Here is a 21,969-nt window from a genome sequence, read left to right as displayed (position 1 = left end):
ATAAAGGGATACCCTAAATAGAATTCTATATCCTCCATTTCCCACTGAAATGATACGAGAAGCATTTCCCCCACTATTAAAATATCCTTGAGATTGTGACTTATGGAACTAAATTGTATATTCCAGCATAAGGATTGGTTAATAATTGTTTCGGTAACAGTTGCCCAGCAATGAATTTCAGATAATGTCCACAATTTTTTGTTCTGTTGTTTATTGAGATAAAGTTTCTCTCTGTAGCTCTGGCTATTCTGATCCACCTGCCTCCTGAGTGTTGCGTTGAAAAGCGTGGGCCACCATGCCCCATCAAGATAATGTCCACAGTTATACTACCAGTAATGAATAGTGGGGCAGCGCCGGGACAAAAAGGGGCCCCCGCTTCATACTACAAATGAGCATCTTATACCCAACAATTTCTTTCCTAACAGCATACATTCTGCAAGGTGACACTTTAGGAATAGTACTTTCTCTGAAAAGACGCCGAAAGGAACTGTTCATAGTACGATTTTATCTAAGATGTCCTCCTACAAAGGCAAAGGAAGGCCCCCAGAAATGGTCCTAACTTGCAGATACCTTGGAGCCCAGGAGCGACACGACTAAGCAAGTAACATCTTTATGATAAAGGCCCAAAATCAAAAACGACAGGAACCTTGTAGGACAAACCATCACCATAACCCCAAAGTGAAGCTAATTATCTATGATGATCAAGCTGCATCTTGGAGCAAATATAATCATCTTACCGGAAAAATAAGATTTGTTTTCAATTCTTTTAGGAGAGTTCAATATTGTAAGAGTAAAGGAAAAGTCATTAAACATTTGGGTGTAGCTGGGTGGTGGTGGCACACGCCTTTAATCCCAGCACTTGGGAGGCTGAGGCATGCCGATCTCTGTGAGTCTGAGACCAGCCTGGTTTGCAAAAGCTACTTGAAGGACAGGCTCCAAAGCTACAGAGAAACCCTGTCTCAATAAAACCAAAAAACAAAACAAAACAAAAAAAAACATTTGGGCGTGCCCTTGGAAGTAGAAGAGCCCCATGGGAGGTGTAGCTCAGTAGTACAGTCCATGCCTAGCATGTTCAAATAACCGTTCAACCCAAATAATGCCGATGATGATGATAAACTGGCCTGTAATCCAAAGACTCAGGAGTCAGGTGTCCAAGGCTTCTAGCTGTCTACATCGAAGCAAAGTCTGGGCTGTATGAGAATGTCTTTTTTAAAAAAATGGGGAGAATGTAGAACTCATACCTGCCAAGTGAAACAATTACCAGCCCTCTTTATATCTCACCAGCAAAATTTCTCTCTCTCCCTTGGACTCTTAGCGTTTGCACACATCCAAGATGGTGGTGGATCAAGGCAGCCAAACAGGTCACAGCTCTCCTTCCCACCATGGGCGCGGGCGCCGGCTGCGCAGGCGCAGTCCGGCTTCCTTCGCCGACCTTGGCGGAGCGCGCCTGCGCAGTGGGGAGCGGTTCGTGGCTAGGTTTGGTGCTGGCTGCAGTCTCGGTCTGAAGGCGGCCGGCTTGAGCGCCTGTCTCCCCGAAGATGAGGCTTCTGCTGCTTCTCCTGGTGGCGGCGTCGGCGGTGGTCCGCAGCGAGGCCTCTGCCAACCTGGGCGGCGTGCCCAGCAAGAGATTAAAGATGCAGTACGCCACGGGGCCGCTGCTCAAGTTCCAGATTTGGTGAGTACGTGCGTCGACCCCCGGCCGCCCGGCCCCGGCTTCGCGGCCTAGCCGGCTGCTCGGTACCTGGCGGCAGAGCGCGGCGCCGGCTCCCGGCCGCATCGGGTAGTCACTGCCCTCGGGGCCCTGCCCGTGGTTCCCGGCAGCCTCCGGAGTTCCGGGCTGGGGCCTCAGGCCTTGCCGTGGCGGCGGGGCTCCGCATCGCTGCGCACCCGGAGCCGGGCCGGGCTGTGCGGCGGAGCTCGGAGGACGCGAGGTGGAGCCCGCCGCTCCTGGAAACCGCGGCTCGGCTCCGCGGCTCCCGCTCGTCTCCCGGGCGTCCGTAGACTTTGAAAGGTCTTGTGCATTCATGGGGAAAAAAAATAAATAATTAAAAGGAAGGGAACCCGTCCGTTTTCGACGCCACTTAGTAATTGACTTTGTTGTTGAAGGATAGTTGCGTGTTAGAAGCAGAATAAGGGATCCTTTTTACTAAGGTGACAAGGGTTGGGGAAGCTTTGAAAGCGCCGTTTAAAAAAAAAAATCACAAGGCTGGAGAAAGTGAAACCTCAAAAGATGGGGATTTCTCAGGATGGGATGTCAGATTAGCAATTCTTTTCAGAATATGGATACTTTGCAGTTCGGTTATTGGCCACAATTCATTTAAAACCGACTTTTCCAAAACGTGTACCAGTTAATCTTAAATTTAAATTTTTATTTCATCGTTTTGCATAATCACTGAAGACGAAGCCAACAGTTGAAAATGAAAGATCAATTTGTGATACTTAAACCGCAAAATTAGAAAATAAGACAGGGATTTGAGTTTGGCGTGAAAATTTGATGATTTCTTCCCGGTTACAGACAAAATTCCCTGAGAACTTTACTGTATGCCCAGATTTATCATCATGCCACAGATGACCGCTGTTTCACTGACCTACACCCATGGCTGGTGCTTTTTTTTTTCTTTTTTAAGAAGGTGGTAGCTGTTGTACCAGCTTACAAAGATGGCTAATGATTAAAAGACTGAAGTTTTCAACCCAGTGTAATATTTCTGCATCTTCTGCCCCCTTATTTGAACTCCTGCTTTTTCAAAGTACTTTTTTTGTGTGTTCTTTTGCTTGCATTGGAATTCTTTAATATATATGTATATATATTGGGGTGTGTGTGTGTGTGTGTGTGCGTGTGTGTGTATGTAAATACTTGTCTGTTTGTCACAGTGTCCATGGAGAAATCACAGGATTACTTGCAGGAGTTGGTTCTCGCCTTCCACCATGTTGACTAGGGGCATTGAATTCAATCCAGTTTCCAAATCTCACTGACACAGTACTTGGATTCTTGTTACATCTTTACTTCGTGCATTTCTCTTAAGATTTCTAAAAGTGTACACATAGCCTGGTGACGACTGTAATCTCAGTAGTTAGGAGATGATATGGGATTCCCCTCTGTATATATGCTGTGAATATCATTGGTTAATAAAGGAACTACTTTGGGCCTGTATCAGAGCTATAGGGGAACAGAGCTGGGGTGGGGGGGACTAAACTGGATGCTGGGAGAAAGGAGGCGGAGTCAGGGAGAAGCCATGGAGCCCACAGAGGAGCTGAAACTTTGCTGGTAGGCCACGACCTTGTGGTGGTGCGCAGATTAATGGAGATGGGTTAAATTAAGATGTAAGACTTAGCCAATAAGAAGCTAGAGCTAATGGGCCAAGCAGTGATTTAAATACTACAGTTTCTGTGTGATTATTTCGGGGCTAAGCGGCTGAGAACTAACGGCCTCCTTCAACAAGAAGGATTAAGTATTCCAGATCAACCCTGGCTACATAGGTCAGAAACCAACCTGAGCTACCCCAGTCCCTTTCTCAACAAAACGACAGCAAGTGGGGGGAGTGGCAAGCAGGCATTAGAGCTTTTCAAAACATCATAATTACTGTAGTTGAATTTTTGATAATTAGTATTTTTTTGTAACTTAGGTTCAGACTTGCTTAAAATGACAGATACGTTTGTTTTGCAGTCATCGTAAGCCCTTTGTTGTTATAGAATATATACATCAGAAATAGTTTTGTTATAACACCCTACCAAGTTGTCAAACTAGCTTTCTGCTCTTCCCCTACAGATTCGTCTTTTCATATGCATGACTATTAGGCTTCTGGTCTTGACAGACTCTTTTAAAACATCTACTTGCAGGTTTGTGAAGAAGAAACTAATACAACTGAGCATAAACACATAAAAAAAACCTTAAATTTTGTTTGAAATTTCAGTGCCATAAAACTTTTTTTTCAACTTAACTGTCTTAGAGAAGTTTTTTGATTTTTGTGTTCATGTTTGTTGTGAGTACCTTTTCATGAACAGTCGTAGCTCAGTATACTTGCCTGTTGGTGCTCCCACTTCTTCAGTTGCTAGAAGAACAGACCTGCAACACAGTGCGGAAGGAACTGAATTAGAAAGGATGACGCTTCTGACCGGGTTCTGTGTTCTTGTGCCTTTCCCACAACTGTCCATCCGGTACCTGCTGTGACCCTAGCTTAAGATTTCAGTGTATTAGACAGGGCCACCCGGAAAACTTCCAAAAAGTGGTTCCCATTTTGTTCTCTGTATCTGAGTTCTGTGGTATCTCTGCACTGACTGTTGTGTTAGTGATCTGAGTTCTGTGGTGTCTCTGCACTGGCTGTTGTGTTAGTTGAATGAGCAGCAGATCGATACTTTTGGTGTCAGTGATTTCATACTGTTAGATGTTTAAATACCGAATGTCAGACCTTGTCACTGTCTTTCCTCTGACTTCAATGGGTCAGTGTATTTTGGGAGCTGCCCATAGGCATGATGGGTCTTTATTTTCTTTGAGCATTAGATAATTGAATTACTGATAATAGTAGATTAGATGAAATTAAGGTTTCAGAACATTTTTCAAATTAGCATTCAATTATTCACTGCTATAATTCCAGGATAGCCAGCTCCTGCCTACAATTTCATGAGGTAAGTGAGGCAGGTGTTATGAAACTAGATTTTTATTTAAATGTGTGCTGTCTCAGCCTTGCTTTCATAGTACAGTAGAAAGATATCAGCCGGATATCGAGGGAGCTGGAGAGATGCTCAGCTCAGTTAAGAGCTTGCAGCCCCAAGTTCCCAGCTCCCGTGTAAGACAGTAACTTTACAACTTCCAGTCACTCCACCTCCGGGGTGTCTGATGCCTCTGCCTTCCTGAGACTGTGGTGATGTGTTTGTGTTTTAACAAATAAAGCTTGCCTGAAGATCAAAGCGCAGAGCTAAGCCACTAGAGGCCACAGAGTGGTGGCACCAGGACTCGGGATTAAAGAGGCAGAGGGATCTCTCTGTTAGTTCAGAACCGCTCTGGGCTACACAAGATTGAATCTGTTCAAAAGAGAAACAACTCAACACAAAGGTGATCCCAGCAGTAGGGAGGTGGAGACAGGGTGATATGGCTGGGCAGAGAGAGGAATATAAGTGCAGTCTGAGGTTTGGTGGAGACAGAAGTAGTCTGGAGATGCAGTCTGAGGACAGAATTGCTCCTGTCTGAGCATTGGTAGAGTTAAAAGAACCCTCTAGCAGCTGGCTGCTCTGCTTCTCTGATATTCAGCATTAACCCCTATATCTGACTATGAATTTTTGTTACTAATGCCAATTAAAATTCATGCTACATACTCGCCTTTTCCACAGAAAAAGACCAAAACTGATTTATATGTTGATACTGATCAAGATTAGTAAAATACAGAATTGAAGACATTGTGGATCATATTGGTTAATTGACTCTCGATATTTGCACACTTAACAAACTACTGTTTTACCTACTCTGCAGGTGTTTTATGTTGTGCACAGAACTTAATTCCGTTCTCTTGTAATTTTCACAGGCAAGAACAAACTAGCACATAAAATTGCAATTCTGCTAAGTGCTGTCAGGGAAAGTCTTGTTGATAGGAGACTGCCAGTCTGGGATCAGGAAGATCTTTGAAGAAATGAACTTGGTGGTTGTGTCATTCCTCCTCAGACCCTCAGGAGCCCCATCTTGTTTTTTGAGACAAGGTCTTGGGACCTGGCACACACTGTCATTTCTTGCTTTTTTTTTCCTTTTTCTTTTCTTTTTCTTTCTTTTTTTTTTTGCTGTTCTTTTTTTTAAATTTATTTATTATGTATACAATATTCTGTCTGTGTGTATGTCTGCAGGCCAGAAGAGGGCACCAGACCTCATTACAGATGGTTGTGAGCCACCATATGGTTTCCAGGAATTGAACTCAGGACCTTTGGAAGAGCAGGCAATGCTCTTAACCACCGAGCTATCTCTCCTGCCCCCTTTTTTTGTTGTTCTTAGTGCTAAGGATTGAACTCGGGTCCCTATGCTTGCTTGGCAAGTACTTTCAAAATTTAGTCATCTGCTCACTCGTGAACAGAGATATAATGATAGATCTTTTCTGTAGGGCTTAGTAAGCCATGGCCTTATTGAAGGAAAATACACTTTCCCGAGAAGCCCAAGGCCTTTATTGACTTCAATGAATGTGTAGCATAGATCCTTGAGGTTCCAGCTAGCTTAAGAAAGGCCAACTAGTTTTAGTGTGGAAATTTTTTTCAGGGTACAAGAATGGAAGGGAATATATGAGGGAAAGGGCTTTTTATAGTTGTTCAGCTGAGAGGTAATAGAACTCGGAAATACAAAGAGGTTAGAGAGGTTTTCTAAAGGTAGGTAATTTAGCAGGCTGAGGTGGTGGATTTTATTTGGCCCTCTGTATCTGTGAGATCCACATCCATGGATTTTTGCCAGTCTCAGATTGAAAGTATCTGCAGGGTGATTGCACTGTACTGGCTTCTCCAACAGAGTACACAACTATTCCACTGCGTTGACCACTAAAGTAATCTACTTTACTTTAGATTTAGATGCATTCATGCATACAGGAAGATGTTTGCAGGGCCTATGCAAATGCTGTGCCATTTTGTTAGGTCTAAATGAGCACCTGCCACTGAGCTCCCCGTGGACTCCACGGATAGAGTGGAGAGAGCTGTCAAGATGCTGAGCTGCGGAATGAGTCGTGTGTGCTCTCTGGCCTGTCTTTCCAGCCCCACACTAGAGTGTAGACTCTTATTTTGAGTCTTTTGGTTACTGTTTCTGCTGTTTTATTTTGACCCCCCCCCCCCATAGTTTCTGAGGTCTTTTCTTTCTTTTTGTCTTGTGTGTGTCTGTGTGTGTTTGAAACAGTGGTTTCCAGTCTATCACTAGTTTTCTGGGAACTCTTTAAGTTGACCAGGCTGATGTTGGGCGGTGGTGGTGCACGCCTTTAATCCCAGCACTTGGGAGGCAGAGACAAGTGGATCTCTGTGAGTTCGAGGCCAGCCTAGTCTACAAGAGCTAGTTCCAGGATAGTTCCAGGATAGGCTCCAAAAGTCACAGAGAAACCCTGTCTCGAAAAACAAAAAACAAAACAAAACAAAAAGTTGACCAGGCTGGCCTTGAACTCACACTTGTCTCAGTTTCTGGAGTGCTGGAATCAAAGCACAGACCCAGTTTTATTTTGTTTTGTGTCTTATTGTTTGTTTGTTTTTAAAGAGAGACTGGCTTGTCTATGAAGACCTGTTCATTAGAGAACATTAGTGTGTGAATGGTAGGCTTTAGTCCGTTAAAAAACTAAAATGGGTAGACCTTGTTCTGTTCTGCTTTAACTGGTCCTGTGACACCTGTCCTCCCAGCGTTTTGTTGGGATGTAGATGCTGGCTCCAGTCTGGTAGGTTGTCATCCAGCTGGTCTGTGCTTAGCTCAGAGGCTGTATTTGAGGATGCTATGTTCTTGGCCTCCATGCCCCTGAACCAAGCTTCCAGATTTCATTCTACCACTACCATTATTCTTACTACCCTCAGACCCTGATGAACCTGTACTGCCTAAATCTCACAGGGTTTCTCTTTTTAGACATCTGGGGCTGGAGAGATGGTTCAGTGGCTAAGAGCTCTGGCTTGCTCTTTCAGAGGTTCTGAGTGTAGCAAGATTTTCTCGGTCCTGCCAGTCAGCTCCCAGATAATGATACTGAGACATATTATTTATGAAGCTCAGCCTATAGCTTAGGCTTGTTCCTGACTAGCTTTTTTGTCTTAAATTACCCCATATTCTTTAATCTACATTCTACCACGTGGCTTGTTCCCTTTTTTTCTTTCTGTACCTCCAACTTGTTCTGAGTTTCCCAGTGTCTCTTACACACCTTGATTTCTCTTTCTCTGCCCAGAAGTCCTACTTGTATCTGCTGCCTAGCTACTGGCCATTCAGTCCTTTATTAAACCAATCAGGAGACACCTTGACAAAGACACATCTTTACAATGTAAACAAATATTCCACAGCATTTCCACCTTTTTTGGCTAATTAAAAAGAACAGGTTTTAACTTTAATATAGTAAAATATACAATAACAGCGATTATCAGGTAAGACTTACATTCACAGTGTCTAGTCCATTTATACTTAGCATATGAAGAGAAAATACTCTATTATCTATCTTACCTTGATGAATTTAAAGGTTTATACCAAACCATTTTCTATCATAACCTGTATTATGATCCTAAAACTATCTTTAAGCCTTAAAACATTTTTCTTAAACAACTTAAGTCTTTGTTTTTCAACCTTATATACTTTCTCTTTCTTTTGTGAGTTTATTTTTTTAATTTGGTAACAAGGGAAACTGTAACTATCTTATCTTTGTAACTAGAGGTTTCTCTCTTGCCTGCGGGATCCCGAATAACCACTTTGAGGCTTAATATTAAGTACAGACTGTTTGGCCAAAGACTCAGGCTTCTTAGTGGCTAACTCTACATGTAAATTAACCCATTTCTCATAATCTGTATTATCACCATGGTTTACTGGTAATGCTTTGGCATCTTATGCCTCTGGTGGCAGCTGGTGTCTCCCAGACTCTGCCTTCTTTCTCCCTGTGGCGCTGCTTGGATTTTCTGCCAGACTCTATTCTGCATGGTTGTTGATCAATCCAGCTTCTTTATTAACTAATGGTAACTAACCATATTCATACAGAAGGGAATCCCACATGACATCTTCAGCTACATCAGAAACTCAAGAAGGATTTAATACTGCCTGAGTAACAAAAGTGTAGAGCAAATAACTTCCAAAACTATAGAAACAACAGAGTGACATCTGGCTGCCTGAAGAGTCACCCCAAGTTTTCTCTCTAACGTTGGGGCCATTCATCTTCAATTTACAGGCCTAGAATATCTGAAATAAATTGATGCTGCTAGGAACAGATGTGTCCTACTGTCATGAAAAGCCTTTAAATAAATTTCTTTATGACCTTGGAAACATACCTAACATGTCTACAAGTTTGTTACTTTTTTTGTGTGTGAATTTTTTTTAAATAACCTTATTTTATGTGCATTAGTGTAAAGGTGTCAGATCCCTTGAAACTGGGATTACAGACAGTTGTGAGCTGCCATGTGGGTACTGGGAATTGAACTCGGGTTCTCTGGAAGAGCAGCCAGTGCTCTTGACCACCAAGCCATCTCTCCAGTCCCCAAGTTTGTTACTTCTTAATTATCCTAAATGGTTTATAATAATAGCTTTTAGGGACTATAACTTTACATTTTAAACACATTTCATATTGCTCACAAGCTTCCTCATGTTTCATGTGCCATCTGTTGTGGACCTCAGATGTCTGCACACTGTCTTGCCCCCATTGAATGAAGCAATTTCATTGCTGGAACTGTGCAGGTTAATCTACAAAAAACTATATAATTGTGCGAATTCACAAAGCATTGCAGTTACATTGTGTTTTGGTCATTTGAATAGTCTTCGTCTTCAAGTTCCTGATGCTTTTAAAAATGTCCTCACTCAGAAAAAGGAGGGAAACCAATTATACCGATACACTTCTGGAAGTATTTGACAATAATTTATCAGATACTCCTAGTGAGATCAAAGATGCAGATGACCATTTTGGTGATTCCAGAGACAATTCTACCAGTTCTACTGACAGTGAATTATAAAGACTTGTAAGGAAGGAAACTCAAAGTGGCGGTGCTTCCAAGTGATTCTGACACTGCTGATGATTGTTGGTCTGAAGTTGATACCACCATCTTACACTTGTTTGAAGGTTATGCTGGGGTCACTACATTCTGTTTCTGTGTGACTCTACTCTCTGTGATCAGTCTCTTTTTCAGTGATGAATTAAGATGTTGTGCCAAAAGCTGTCCACCTCTCATGATCAAACCTCAGTGAAATGAAAAACACCACCTACAACACTAAAGTGGTCTCTGATTACACGAAGGACATCAAGAATTCCCTAACCTAGTTAAGCTGATAGAGACTATTGGTCAGCAGATCCTTTGATATGTACCCCCATATTTCCGCAGCTACCACAGATTTGAACATGTATTCTGACATGTCAATGATAACGCCCAAATGGACAGTCACTCAGGAAGACTTTTCAAGATTCAACCTATGCTGGATCATTTCCTGTATAAATTTTGAACAATATACAAACCAAAGCAACAGTTGTCTTTGGATAAGAGAATGATTCCATGAAGAGGAAGTTTAAAATTTCACATGTGCAACTGAGCAAGATTGACAAAATGTGATTTCCTTGTTTGGATGGTGTGCGGGAGTGAGCCTGGCTGTGAAGAAAGATGAAAGTTTTGTTTAGTCTCTCTTCATAGAGGAGAATGTTTTATGCAATACTGTATGTTCAAAAGTACTAGGAACTTTAATTGTTTAATTACTTTTGTGAATAGAAATGTTATAATCACTGAAAAAAACAACATCTAAAGTGCATTATCTCTAATTGTGGTGATTTAAATAACATGCAGTTTGCACAAAAACGCAGGGTCTCTGCGTATGTCTAAGAGACTTCTGTGAGGTATGAAATGTATTCAGTGAGCTGCATAGGTCCAATGCCTTAAACAAGAGCCGAAACATACATATTGTAACTGAGTAACCTTACATTTGTGTCAGTGTACAAAAGTCCATACCAATGTAATGTAAAGTATTTGAGACTAGTGGTTTTTCAAAAGTAGACTCAACCATCCACCCTTCTCTCTCATCATTTCTATACTATATTTTCCCCTTTTCTTTTAGGAAGAGATTCTTGAATCTAATTTCCTTTGTTCAGCCTTTTTCCTTCCAATAACAACTTGTAACCGCCACCCCCCGTGATGGCAAATATCCATAACCCACTGAGTGACCAAAAGTCACCCCCCCAAACACACCTCTTAGGAATGTGGGCACCATGTTGTTTATGGGCAACAGAATCTTTGGGGGACTCTGAGAAAAATGGGATAACTTGGGATAACTATCAAGTCCTGGGAGAAGTAGCTGTATTTTTTGTTTAGTCTCTGTGTGATTGGAAAGTGTAAAGTTTATCTGAAGTCTTGGCTGGATAGTCTGTGAGGCTGGATCATCTTAGCTACCAGTTTTGAAGTTGTGGATGTAGAATTTTGAGAAAACTGTTTTGTCATTGTTCTGTGTCCTGAAATCACAGTGTTTTCTTTCAGAGGGCACAGAACTTCTTTTGTTAAACTTATCACCTGTGCCACACAGGCAGGTGCTCTCTTCCGTGTGTGTCATACAGTCTCTCACCTTGACTAGTTCATTTGGAAGGTGGTTGTGTAGTCCTGTTATGACTCTACCACTCAGTTCAGCCGTAATGTCCAGTTGAGGTAGTACCTGGGCCCATGTTTATTATTGCCAATTTTGCTAATAAGGAGAGAGTAGAGATTATTTTCTCATAAAGGTTGTATCCAGATAGGTTATGGCCTGAGAAAAGGGGGGTAGAAAATTATATATAGCAGTGAAATTCCAGCTACATTCTCACTTTAATACACGTGTTTGATCTGTGCACTGCACTGTGGGCTCTCTTGTGTTTCCTGCAGTTGTTCCCCGGTGTCTGCTGTGCATTTGTCTCTCTCAAATGAGATTGTAAGATTCAGGAGACTAAGAATGTAATCATCTAAAATACTGTTGTTTTTTTGTAGTAATGGTGATAATCATTTTTCTACATATCCTGTGTCCCTTTTGCATGGTGGTTTTTTGCGTACAGGGGTAGTGGGCTAGTTAGTGCGGGTGCTCTCATTAGACCAGAGCGGATGCTGACAGAGAACGTTAATGGACCTGCACTGTTGGTGGTTGGAGAGCGTATTTCCTAAAACTATGCACTGGTCTGCATTTAGCAGCCTTCCCTCGGTGCTTCTTAAGATTTTTATTTATTATAGAGTTGGTGTGCATGCACGTTTATGTGGCGGTCATGAGGACCACCTTAGAGTTGCTCATCTTCAGTGTGGGTTCAGAGATTGAACGTGGTCATCAGGCTTGTGTGGCAACCACTTGTACCTGCCGAGCCATCTCACTAGCTTAGGACATTTTTTTGTGTCTGTCAGTCTTTCTAATCTGAAAATCCTTACTTTATTGTCCTTTGAGGACGATAAAATTGACTGTGGAGTCAGATATGTTTGTTGATGGCCCACATAATTTGGTTTCCTATCTGGTTCTGTCCTCTATTAGTCTTAGGACTGTGAGCAAGTCAACCCACCTTTTCTGAGTCGGCTCGGGTCTAAAATGGGAGGAAAAACTTAACAGGCTGTGGACCTGCTTAAATCAGTTTTCATGGGAAGTCAAGGAGCATAAGGATTGAGAGTGGTAACTGTATTTGCCCATCTTCTTGTCTTGCTTGTGGTTAAAAAGCTATTTTTGATCAATTCTGCATTTGCCCTAGTGTGGTTTTAGCTTAAAACATTTTTAAAAAATTGTATGTGTGTTCACATGTTCACTCTCACATGGGCACCTTTGCTTGCTGAGTCATCCTGACCAGATCGTTTTGTTTCTTGATTCACCACAGGCCCTGTACTTCCCTTTGGAATATCCAATTCAGAAAACTCATTTATGTAGAAAACAGTGAGCTGACGGGAACTGTTATATACTCCGTATAAAGTAGACTGCTAACAGTACAAAGCACACATGACTGGAGTCAGCTGTCTGTGTGCTGGAGACTCCTAGGAGCCGTGTGTGTGGGATGGGAGGAGAAGGCGTGAGAAGGAGCACGGGTGAGCTGTGCCTCCCGCTGGCAGTGCTCGGAAGGCTCAGATTAGACCGCAGTCTTCACAGTTCAGCCACCTGTGGGAACTTAGCCCGAGCCAGATGGAGTAAGCAGAAGAGTTCACAGTTGGCTGGGGATGGTTGGACTAGCACGGATTTGTATGAGAAGAGGGTTGTGTGTGTGGTAGGTGATGGCTGGGGAACACAGCTGAGCGAATTAAAGGTTTCTTACCTGAAAACAGGCGGAAATGACAAACGTGCGTTTGTAGAGCGCTTTAGGACAGACTAGAATTTAGGATTAAGAAGGATCCAGTTGGAGAATAAGCAGACTTGAAAGGTTTCGCTAACATTTTCGTTATATATAGACTAAATACTTCTATCTACAAGCATGTTAAAACTGATTCTCACTTTCATGGTTCTTTAGATAAGTCAGACCTATATTAACACTCATGAAATGTTACTTCATTGTGCACCAGGCTCCGGGCACTGCAAAGAACAGTGAGGGATGGCTCTAGTCTTCAGTGACAGTATATTTGGGGAGAATTCATGCACACCATGGAACTGGAAACTTAGGAATTCTAGAAAAGTCTTTCCCATGCTATGTCAAAAAGGCTTAGCGCTTTTTCAACTCTACCAGTTTAGTTGCTGCCTTAGTTCAGGTTTCTGTTGCTGTGAAGACATCATGACCACAGCAACTATTATAAGGAAAACATTTAATAGGGGTGGCTTGCTTAGTTTCAGAGGTTCAGTCCATTATCATCCTGGCAGGGAACATGATGACATGCAGGCAGACATGGTGATGGTGCTGGCTACATGTTGATCAGAAGGCAACTGGAACTGGTCTCAGACACTGGGCAGGATCTTGAGCATAGGAAACCTCAAAGCCCGCCTCCAAGTAACACACTTTCTCCAACAAGACCATACCTATTTAATACAAAGCCTAATAGTGCCTCTTCCTATGAGCTTATGGAAGCCAATTACATGCAAACTATCATAGTTGCCCAACTGGGTTTCACTTTTCTTTTCTCTGCTATATCTGCTAATTGTAACCAGATATCTATTTGCAGTAAGGTCACACCTTTTCAAGTAGCTTAACCTCTCACTGCCTCTGAATTAAGATTAAAACTTGGGCAGGCTACAGGATATGGCTCAGTTTGGGTGCTTTCCTATCAGAAGCAAGGATTGATCCTAGCACCCAGGGAGGATAAAAAAGAAGGAAGGGAAGGGGGATGACCAAAGTCTCAGGCCTTCGCAGTTACAAGAAAAGCCAAAAAGGAAAAAAAAAAACAAAACCCAAAAAACAAACAAAACCAAACTGACTTCTCCCCACCCTTTTTTCTTCTACTCCCTCCATTCCTGTTTTCATAGTTCAAATGGCAGAGGGTTCAGATTCTATTTACAGGACACAACCCCTGGCTACCATTGCTCATGTTCCAGAAATGAACGCCTACTATAAGATAGCTTGGAATTTGTCTAGAAATAAATGTACGTTTTTTAAAGTTATTCTCTATTAAATAACCTTTAATACAAGAATCTTTGAGGGAAGTACAGTTAAAATTTTTCAGTAGGACTGAGAAGAGAAATATGCACATTTTATTGGGGGATATACAGATGTAAGTCAGAAAAACTGTGAAGGAAGCCTTCTCGGGTCCTCGGTTTCCCTGTTTGGTCTCCTACAGGCCTGCTGTAGTCCTTGGGCCCAGACCTGGTTTCAGAGCTTTTCAAACGTGCTCACTTCCAGGGCTCTGCACAGGCAGTGAGCAGTGGGAAGGGTTTCCGCGACTTGCATTTCCGTCAACACATTTTATACTCTACAAAGGGTCAGTTGATGGGAGAGTGATGTGCAGACATGTGTGGATTGGTGTTTGCTGTTGTCTAACCCAAAACTATTGTAGTGTGATGACTGGCTGGTTAATCTGCTGGGAACAGAAATACACAAGATTTATAAGATGGAAAAAACTTCCCTGTGTTTATTGTCCAGGGTCAGTCATTAATTGTGATGGATTCTAAAAAAAATTTAATTTGATAATATTTACACTTTCTTTGACTTTAGATGCACTCAAAATACTAAATGGAAACATTTCTTTTTTGGCAGTGTATCCTGAGGGTACAGGCGGGTGTTTGAGGAATACATGCGGGTTATTAGCCAGCGGTACCCAGACATCCGCATCGAAGGAGAGAATTACCTCCCTCAACCAATTTATAGGTGAGTGAATTTCAGTGGCTTGAGTACAGCCCTTCAGCTTACACAGTTTGTAAATGTCTCATTCGCCTCGCTGGGTCGTGTAACTTCTTCGTTTCTTATAGTAATAAACAGAAAGCTCTGTTTTGTGAATAGCAATGGGATAAGGGCGTTTAAAGAGGTGTCTCCTTGCATAGTTCATATTGGAAAGTTAGGCTGAGATTGAGTTCAGGCTGTAGCACCTTCTGAGTATGCTTTTTACCTCTGAGCTACCTCAGGTCCCCCAGATTTCCTAGAAAACCAATGATACTAAATTTAATGCAATTAATAACTTGGATTTTATATCCAGAAAATATCTTCACATAAAGTTTGATTATTAAATTCCAGAATAGATAAAAGAAATTGTAGTTTCTGATTAACTTTTTTCTTTTCTTTTGATAGACATATAGCATCTTTCCTGTCAGTCTTCAAACTAGTATTAATAGGCTTAATAATTGTTGGCAAAGATCCTTTTGCTTTTTTCGGCATGCAAGCTCCTAGCATCTGGCAGTGGGGCCAAGAAAATAAGGTATGTGGCTTTGGTGGCTGGGCCTTTGGGTTGTGGTGACCCTGTGTGTGAGTGTGTGCGTGTGCGTGCGTGCGTGTGTGCGTGTGTGTGTGTGTGTGTGTGTGTGTGTGTGTGTGTGTGTGTTTAAAGAACAGAGGCAATTTTATTAGCATTCAAAAGAGAAAGACACTGTGAAACCTTAGCAGCTGCCTGGAGGAGAGAAGGAAAAGCCATGACATTTAAGCTGGTGTGGCGTCAGAGCCATGGTTGGTGGGCAGCTTTATGGTACAGAGGGTCACTGTAGAGAAAGAGCTAGGAAGCCCAGACACAGGGGGAAGTCCAGAGTGTTTAGGGAAGCATGCTTAGGATAGAGAAAGGAGAAGTTGGTCTTTCTCAATGTTGGGCTTTTCTTAGTTATTCAGCCAAGTGGGCAAGCTATTGCTGCATGGCTGCGCCCTGTGACTTTCTGCCAATTACTCATATTTTTAAATCTTTTTACTTAAAATCTTTTTTTTTTCCTGAGTTACCCACCATCATTGGAAATGGATTTCATTCTATTTCTCTCTAACGGGATTGTTTTAGCTGCTTCCCTTATGAAGCGAAGTTCTCTGGGGAGTGATCTAGCTTTGCCCTTTAGTTCTAGCCTCAGCACCTTTAGCAGACTCCTGTTTGCTGGTTCTTCTAGAACAGGCATTTGTTAACATAAACATCCTTAGCTGTCTCTAGGAGAGATACATCTCTGTCCCCTTGTTCACTAGACATGGGTTTGCAGTTCAGTCTTACGTGTTCTGTGCTGTGTTCACATATGGATAGCACAAAGGTATAGTTGCTATTCATGGTTGATCATGGAAAAGCCAAGAGATAAAGATACAGATTTTGTGACAACGCTTACTGTGTTCCTATAAAACCTGTCAAACACCACCTGGCTCAAAGAGAGTAGGCAGGCAAACTTTCTTGCCCTTATGGGCATTGACTTTCTGAAACAGTGTGTTATGAGTTTATGTCTTCACCATACCCAGCTTTTCGTCCAGTAATTTTACTAAGTTAAAGCGCTTCTACTCTCTTTTTGAAAAGGGCAGATTTGCCTTTGAAGGGTGAATGCATGGACTGCTATGTGCTAAGGCAGTCTAAACCTACAGATGGTTTTAAAATAATTTTTTTTAAGCTTAAGTAGGTTGTATGTAATATAAAATTGTTGATGATTGCATCACTATTTTCTTACGAAGTGAGACATATTACATTTTATTCTGTGTGCTAGGGCATTCTAAGCCTACAGATGATTTTAAGTTTTTTTTTTTTTTAAATTTAAGTAGGTTGTATGTAATATATGTAAAGTTGCTGGTGGTTGCATCACTATTCTCTTGTGAGGCATTTTACATCATAAAATTGGTAAAATGAACCATTCTAAATTTGGTATTTTTTATTTAAATTCAGTTATTGAGACATTTTAGAAATTCTGTAATATGAATGCTGTCTGTATGGTCTTTAACATGTAAAGAGTTGTGAGTTTTTCCTGGTATGTAGATGATTTGTGAGATGACATTTTGTGTGGACACTTTTAAGTTATATTAAAAGAAAGTGCTATCAAATTAAGACTGAAACTTTCTATCAAATGAAGGTGTCTTACATTTTGTGCTGTTTGGCTTCTAGGTTTATGCATGTATGATGGTTTTCTTCTTGAGCAACATGATTGAGAACCAGTGTATGTCGACAGGTGCATTTGAGATCACGTTAAATGGTAGGTTCTGAGTGGTGTGCATTTGTGATGAGCACGTGCTTAATAACAAACAGGCTTTTAATGTTCATATAAGTGAGTTTATATGATAGAGACTGAAAATTCAGAAGACTTTTTTTTTTTAGAAGAATCTTAGTTGCTACCTGAGGTTCTAGAAATTCTAGATGATTTGACTCCCATGTGTTTACTCCAGGCTTTAAAATAAAATGGGTGTGGTTCCTGAGTGCATAGTTTTAGGGCACTGCCGATCTGTTTTGAGTGCTTTACTTGGGAATCGTTAACATAAACTGCTTCAAAATAAGCTCTTAGCTGCCCCTCTGGATCCTATGTGTGCTTCTGTTCTCCTCTGGGATTTTTTGTTCATTTAATTGTTCCGTCATTTTTTCTGCTAATTTGCCTGGAAACCTAGGGTAACTTCCCATTACTCCCTCCACCAGGACCTCTCAATTCTGTCTCCCACATTTCTTACAAATCCACATCTGCTAATTCTCCCTGCTAGCATCCTAGTCTGTTACAAGACTCCCCTGTTGGTGAATATACCTTTAACGATGATTTTTTCTTTTCTTTTTTTGTTTTGTTTTTTAAGATACAAACTATGTAACAGTCCTGACTGTCCTGAACTTGCTCTCTAGCTTAGGCTGACCTCGAACTCAACAGAGATCTGCCTGCCTCAGTCTCTTGAGTGCTGGTTTAAAGGCATATACTACCACTGTCCAGCTTGGGTTCTTTTGTTTGCTTTTTTTTTCCAGTGACTTTCTTAATGAAGATTTCCTTGTGTCCCCCAAGTGTCTAAAACTCCTTAAGTTCTTTTTCAAGATAAATGCCAGTATATTCAGTATGAGCAGAAGTCCTATAAAATCTAATTTAGGGGTCAGCCGACTATGGTCCTGTGTCTCATATCCTATTGCCTGTCCGATGATTTCCTTTGAACACAGCTATGCCCAGTTTTAAAGTGTGTTCCCATTCTTGCTTCAAGTTGCTGTGTGAGCTGAATGACTGTGACAGATAAGATACTCTTCCCTAGACAAAATGTTTAACTCTAGTTTACTGCAGTTTGTTCCCCAATGTAAATTTCTCTGCCTCTCCGTTTCCCTTGCAATACTTCCTTATGACAGCGGCCTGTGCGGGCCCGCTCTCCTTTTTAGCCTTCATACTGCTTCTTACCTCTGCAGTCTTCTACTGCCATGAGCCTTTACTCTACCTTAGTGGCTTAGCGTTACCTTTTTAGGCCTACTTTGCCTGCTGTGCTTCCCTGGCAGTCAGGAAAGGGTGGTGATTGCGCTCCTCATGGCAGTGCAGCGTCTGGTTTCAGTCAGCCAGCGTGCGTATGATTCTGTGGTGATGTCTGGGATGCCCAGTGGTTCCTTTGCTGCCGTGAAAGCCGCCGAAAGGGAAGAAGCATTGCGCTTTTGTAGCCCCTAATTGTGAACGAAAGTCAATAAGTATTTGTGGGGTCGATGTCTATCATGGGATTACATTAATGTGTTTGTGGGGTGGGGTGCTGGCTGTTTGTTTTGTAGATGTGCCGGTATGGTCTAAGCTGGAATCTGGTCATCTTCCATCCATGCAACAACTTGTCCAAATTCTTGACAATGAAATGAAACTCAATGTGCACATGGATTCAATACCACATCATCGATCATAGCCCTACCTATCAGCACTGAAAACTATTTTGTAAGTAGTTTTAAAATATAGTAGCTATTTGTAGCTTTCCTTTAACTCTGACCACAAATGCTAGTAGATGCCACATACACTATCTCTTCAGTTTCCCACTGACGGTGAGACAGGTACATGTCTTTCAAACTCTGAACTCCTTGTAGCCAGAATTGATGTTTTATTATAGTTTATAGATGCATAGCTTCTTACTTTCAAATAATTAGTTCCTAAACGCAGATTATTTTTAACATACTTGAGATAGAAAATTTATGAGCAGATGTGTAAATGTGAAGAGGCTTGGTTAGCCCTTGCTAAGTAGTGTCATTTTCTGTCCCCTCGGCGGGTTAGCTTCCCAGGAGTTGGTACAACAGTGACAATAAAATACAGTGATCTTCTTCTTTTCTCTTTGTTTCAGACACTAAGGGATTTGCAAGAGCAGCGTGACTGACATTATGAAGGCCTGTACTGAAGACAGCAAGCTGTTAGTACAGACCAGATGTTTCTTGGCAGGCTCGTTGTACCTCTTGGAAAACCTCAGTGCAAGACAGTTTTTCCATTGCTGGCACATGTTGAATTGTGCACACCGTGGAGTGCAATGACGCTGTGTAGCTTTCCCGAGCCCACCGTTAACTGTTTGTTCTTCTTACGTGGCATTACTACTTGTAACTCTTTTCTTGGTCATGTTTGAGAAAATACACAGTTGAGTTACAACTTGAGTTTTTTTCAAGATGTGTGTTAAACTTGTTGTGTTTTTATATGAATTTTCTTTTTTTTATAGTTTTAACGTCAGTTTTCTTGGAAACATCTGAAGTTCCCAACTAATTTATAAAAGTTTATCAGATAGCTCTAATTTGGTCATGCTTAATATATAGTTTTCAAAACACTGCAGATTGTGAGCAGTAAATTGTACAGGATGATGGGAGGAAATCCAATATCCAGAGTGCTCTGCCGTATGTGTACCTGTGTGTGTGCATGCGCACATGTGCACTCTAGTGTTTGTGTGTGGGATGTGGTGTGTGTGTATGAGAGAATAATTATCAGGAACAACAAAACCAACTGCTTTTAAAATCCCATTGTGTAGTTCAGATGTCTTGCCTTGATCAATCTAATGAATTGATTAATGGGCCTTTATACTAAACTAAAAATCTGAGCAGATGTAAATTAAACAAAAGTTTGTTACTCAGTATACCTGTTAGCATTATTTTTAATACCATCTGCCTAATGTTTTGTGTTTGGCTTACATACATTCTCATAAAGGACATACTTCAGATTCACACACAAGTAATGAGCTAATTTACTGTTTAGGACAGTTGAAACTCACCTCACTAAAGAAAAATTCAGTGAAACCTCTTTACAAAGTATGTATTATGTAAACAGAGATCATTTGTCTAGTAATTGAATCACCTTAACATCATATATCAAAATTTTATTGTATTTGAAAGACAAAATTAAAAATATTTTTAATGTTTTCATATTGTTCCAGAGTTTTAAAAGAAACTTAGGGTTGATAATAAGAATGATTTAGCAGAAATAGAAACTGAATAGCAGTTACATTGCGGCCATGGTAACAGACAGGGATGAAGTGGAAGAGCCCTGGATTTGTGAGTGGAAATTAAAGAGCTTAATTTTGGGGGGGGGTTGGTGCCACCTAACTCCTGGGTGTGACGAGCAGCTTGACCACTGGACATCCTGGAGGGCGCTCGGGCAGGGCCTCTGTGTGACGCCTGAGTGGAATCTCCTGCGATCTTCAGCTAACAGGCAGGTAGTCTAGTGATGAACTGAAGAAAACTGATGCAGTGTTACCCTTTGATTAGGGTTGCAGCACTGCTAGCCCAGGTTCCTCTGGTGATAGATGTTGTCATTTAAACTCAAGTTCCTTAGAGGTTATTATTTATGTGTAAATATATATATTTTTGACTAGGTCTTAACCTTGTTAGTATGATTGCCTATCACTCCAGACTACACATCTTGTAAAGTTTAGCATAAGAGGGGCCTTTCTTTAAGTAATGGACATTCCATTTATGACAGTTAGCTTTATGGCACATAGACATTCAGAATTTGGGCCATGGGTGTTCACATGTACTTGACAGGTCAAACTATGAAGAACCTAAAGTCAGATCCAACTTTCTCCATGTTTGCCTTAGATTGAATTTGTCTCCTAGTAATGGCTTTAACTGTCTTGGACATCTAGTAAAATTCAGCTGTTTTATCCACACTCATCTCTGTTTTATTTTATGCTTACATCCAGAATTTAGTAGTCGACTAAACAAATAAATGAGATGCATGAATATAAAAATTATAAGGAAAAGGAGAAAGAAAACTATTTATAACATTATAATATTACTAACAATTCAAAATGTATTAGTTGCTTAAAAATTGGTGCAGCCGTGTGATACAGAATGTCTGTGCTCTAGAGCTGGAAGACTGTGGACGTGGCACCGGGCTGGCGGGTTGCACTGGAGTTTTCAGCACACTTGCCATTGTGAATGGTTTATGCGTTTGCTACAAAGCTGGTGAAACCTGGTTTTAAACTTGAACCTCAGCGTGTAAGATGTACAGGAACACACGCTTGTGAGCGTGAGTGGCATTGGTGATGGCGCTGGCATTAGTGACAGGTGCTCAGCCTGCACAGCTGGGAAAGTGGTGAGATCAGTGATGCCCAGTCTTACTTTAGAGGTCTATTAGTTTGGAATTTTGATTGACTGGCATATTCTATCATTGTCATAACTTAAAAAATAATTCAGTTAAAGTTTTTTTAAACATGATTTGATATTCTAGGGCTTTTCTTTTTTTAAAAAAAATGAGAAGCAGGTAAAGAATTGTAAAGATTTGGAACTTCTTTGTGGCATTGTGAAAATAAATAAGCCAATGTGAAAGGAACCCTGCTTTGTGTCAGTAATTTTGCACTAACATATTTTACATAGTAAACGTATTTAGGGAATTATGCATTGTAAAAGTTGTCATCTAATGTTTATTTCTTTTCTTTTTTATTATTTTATGTTATTAAAAAAAAATACCATTCCAAATTCCCACTCCCTCCATGTACCCTCCCACCCTACTTCCTTCCAATCGTAAGAGAGGGCAAGGCACCCTGCCCTTTTGAAAGTCCAAGGCCCTCCCTGCTACATCTAGGTTGAGCAAGGTACACATCCAAAAAGAATAGGATCCCAAAAAGCCAGTACATG

General features: G+C 41.2%; 1 protein-coding gene across 1 annotated transcript; it reads left to right on the top strand.

The window, feature by feature from the left end:
* The first annotated feature begins 1,451 nt into the window (after window positions 1–1,451).
* Window positions 1,452–21,664, top strand: Selenot (selenoprotein T). Its single transcript, XM_048424490.3, has 6 exons — window positions 1,452–1,675; window positions 14,760–14,870; window positions 15,288–15,414; window positions 17,044–17,131; window positions 18,649–18,802; window positions 19,200–21,664. The coding sequence occupies exons 1-5, from the start codon at window positions 1,539–1,541 to the stop codon at window positions 18,771–18,773; spliced, it is 588 nt and encodes a 195-aa protein (XP_048280447.3). The 5' UTR covers window positions 1,452–1,538; the 3' UTR covers window positions 18,774–18,802; window positions 19,200–21,664.
* Window positions 21,665–21,969: the final 305 nt, after the last annotated feature.

Source organism: Myodes glareolus, chromosome 20 (genome assembly GCF_982192425.1).
Source record: "Myodes glareolus chromosome 20, mMyoGla1.1, whole genome shotgun sequence".
Taxonomy (NCBI): Eukaryota; Metazoa; Chordata; class Mammalia; order Rodentia; family Cricetidae; genus Myodes; species Myodes glareolus.
The sequence above is the reverse complement of the archived record's forward strand: the minus strand, read 5'-3'. Positions and strand labels throughout refer to the sequence as shown.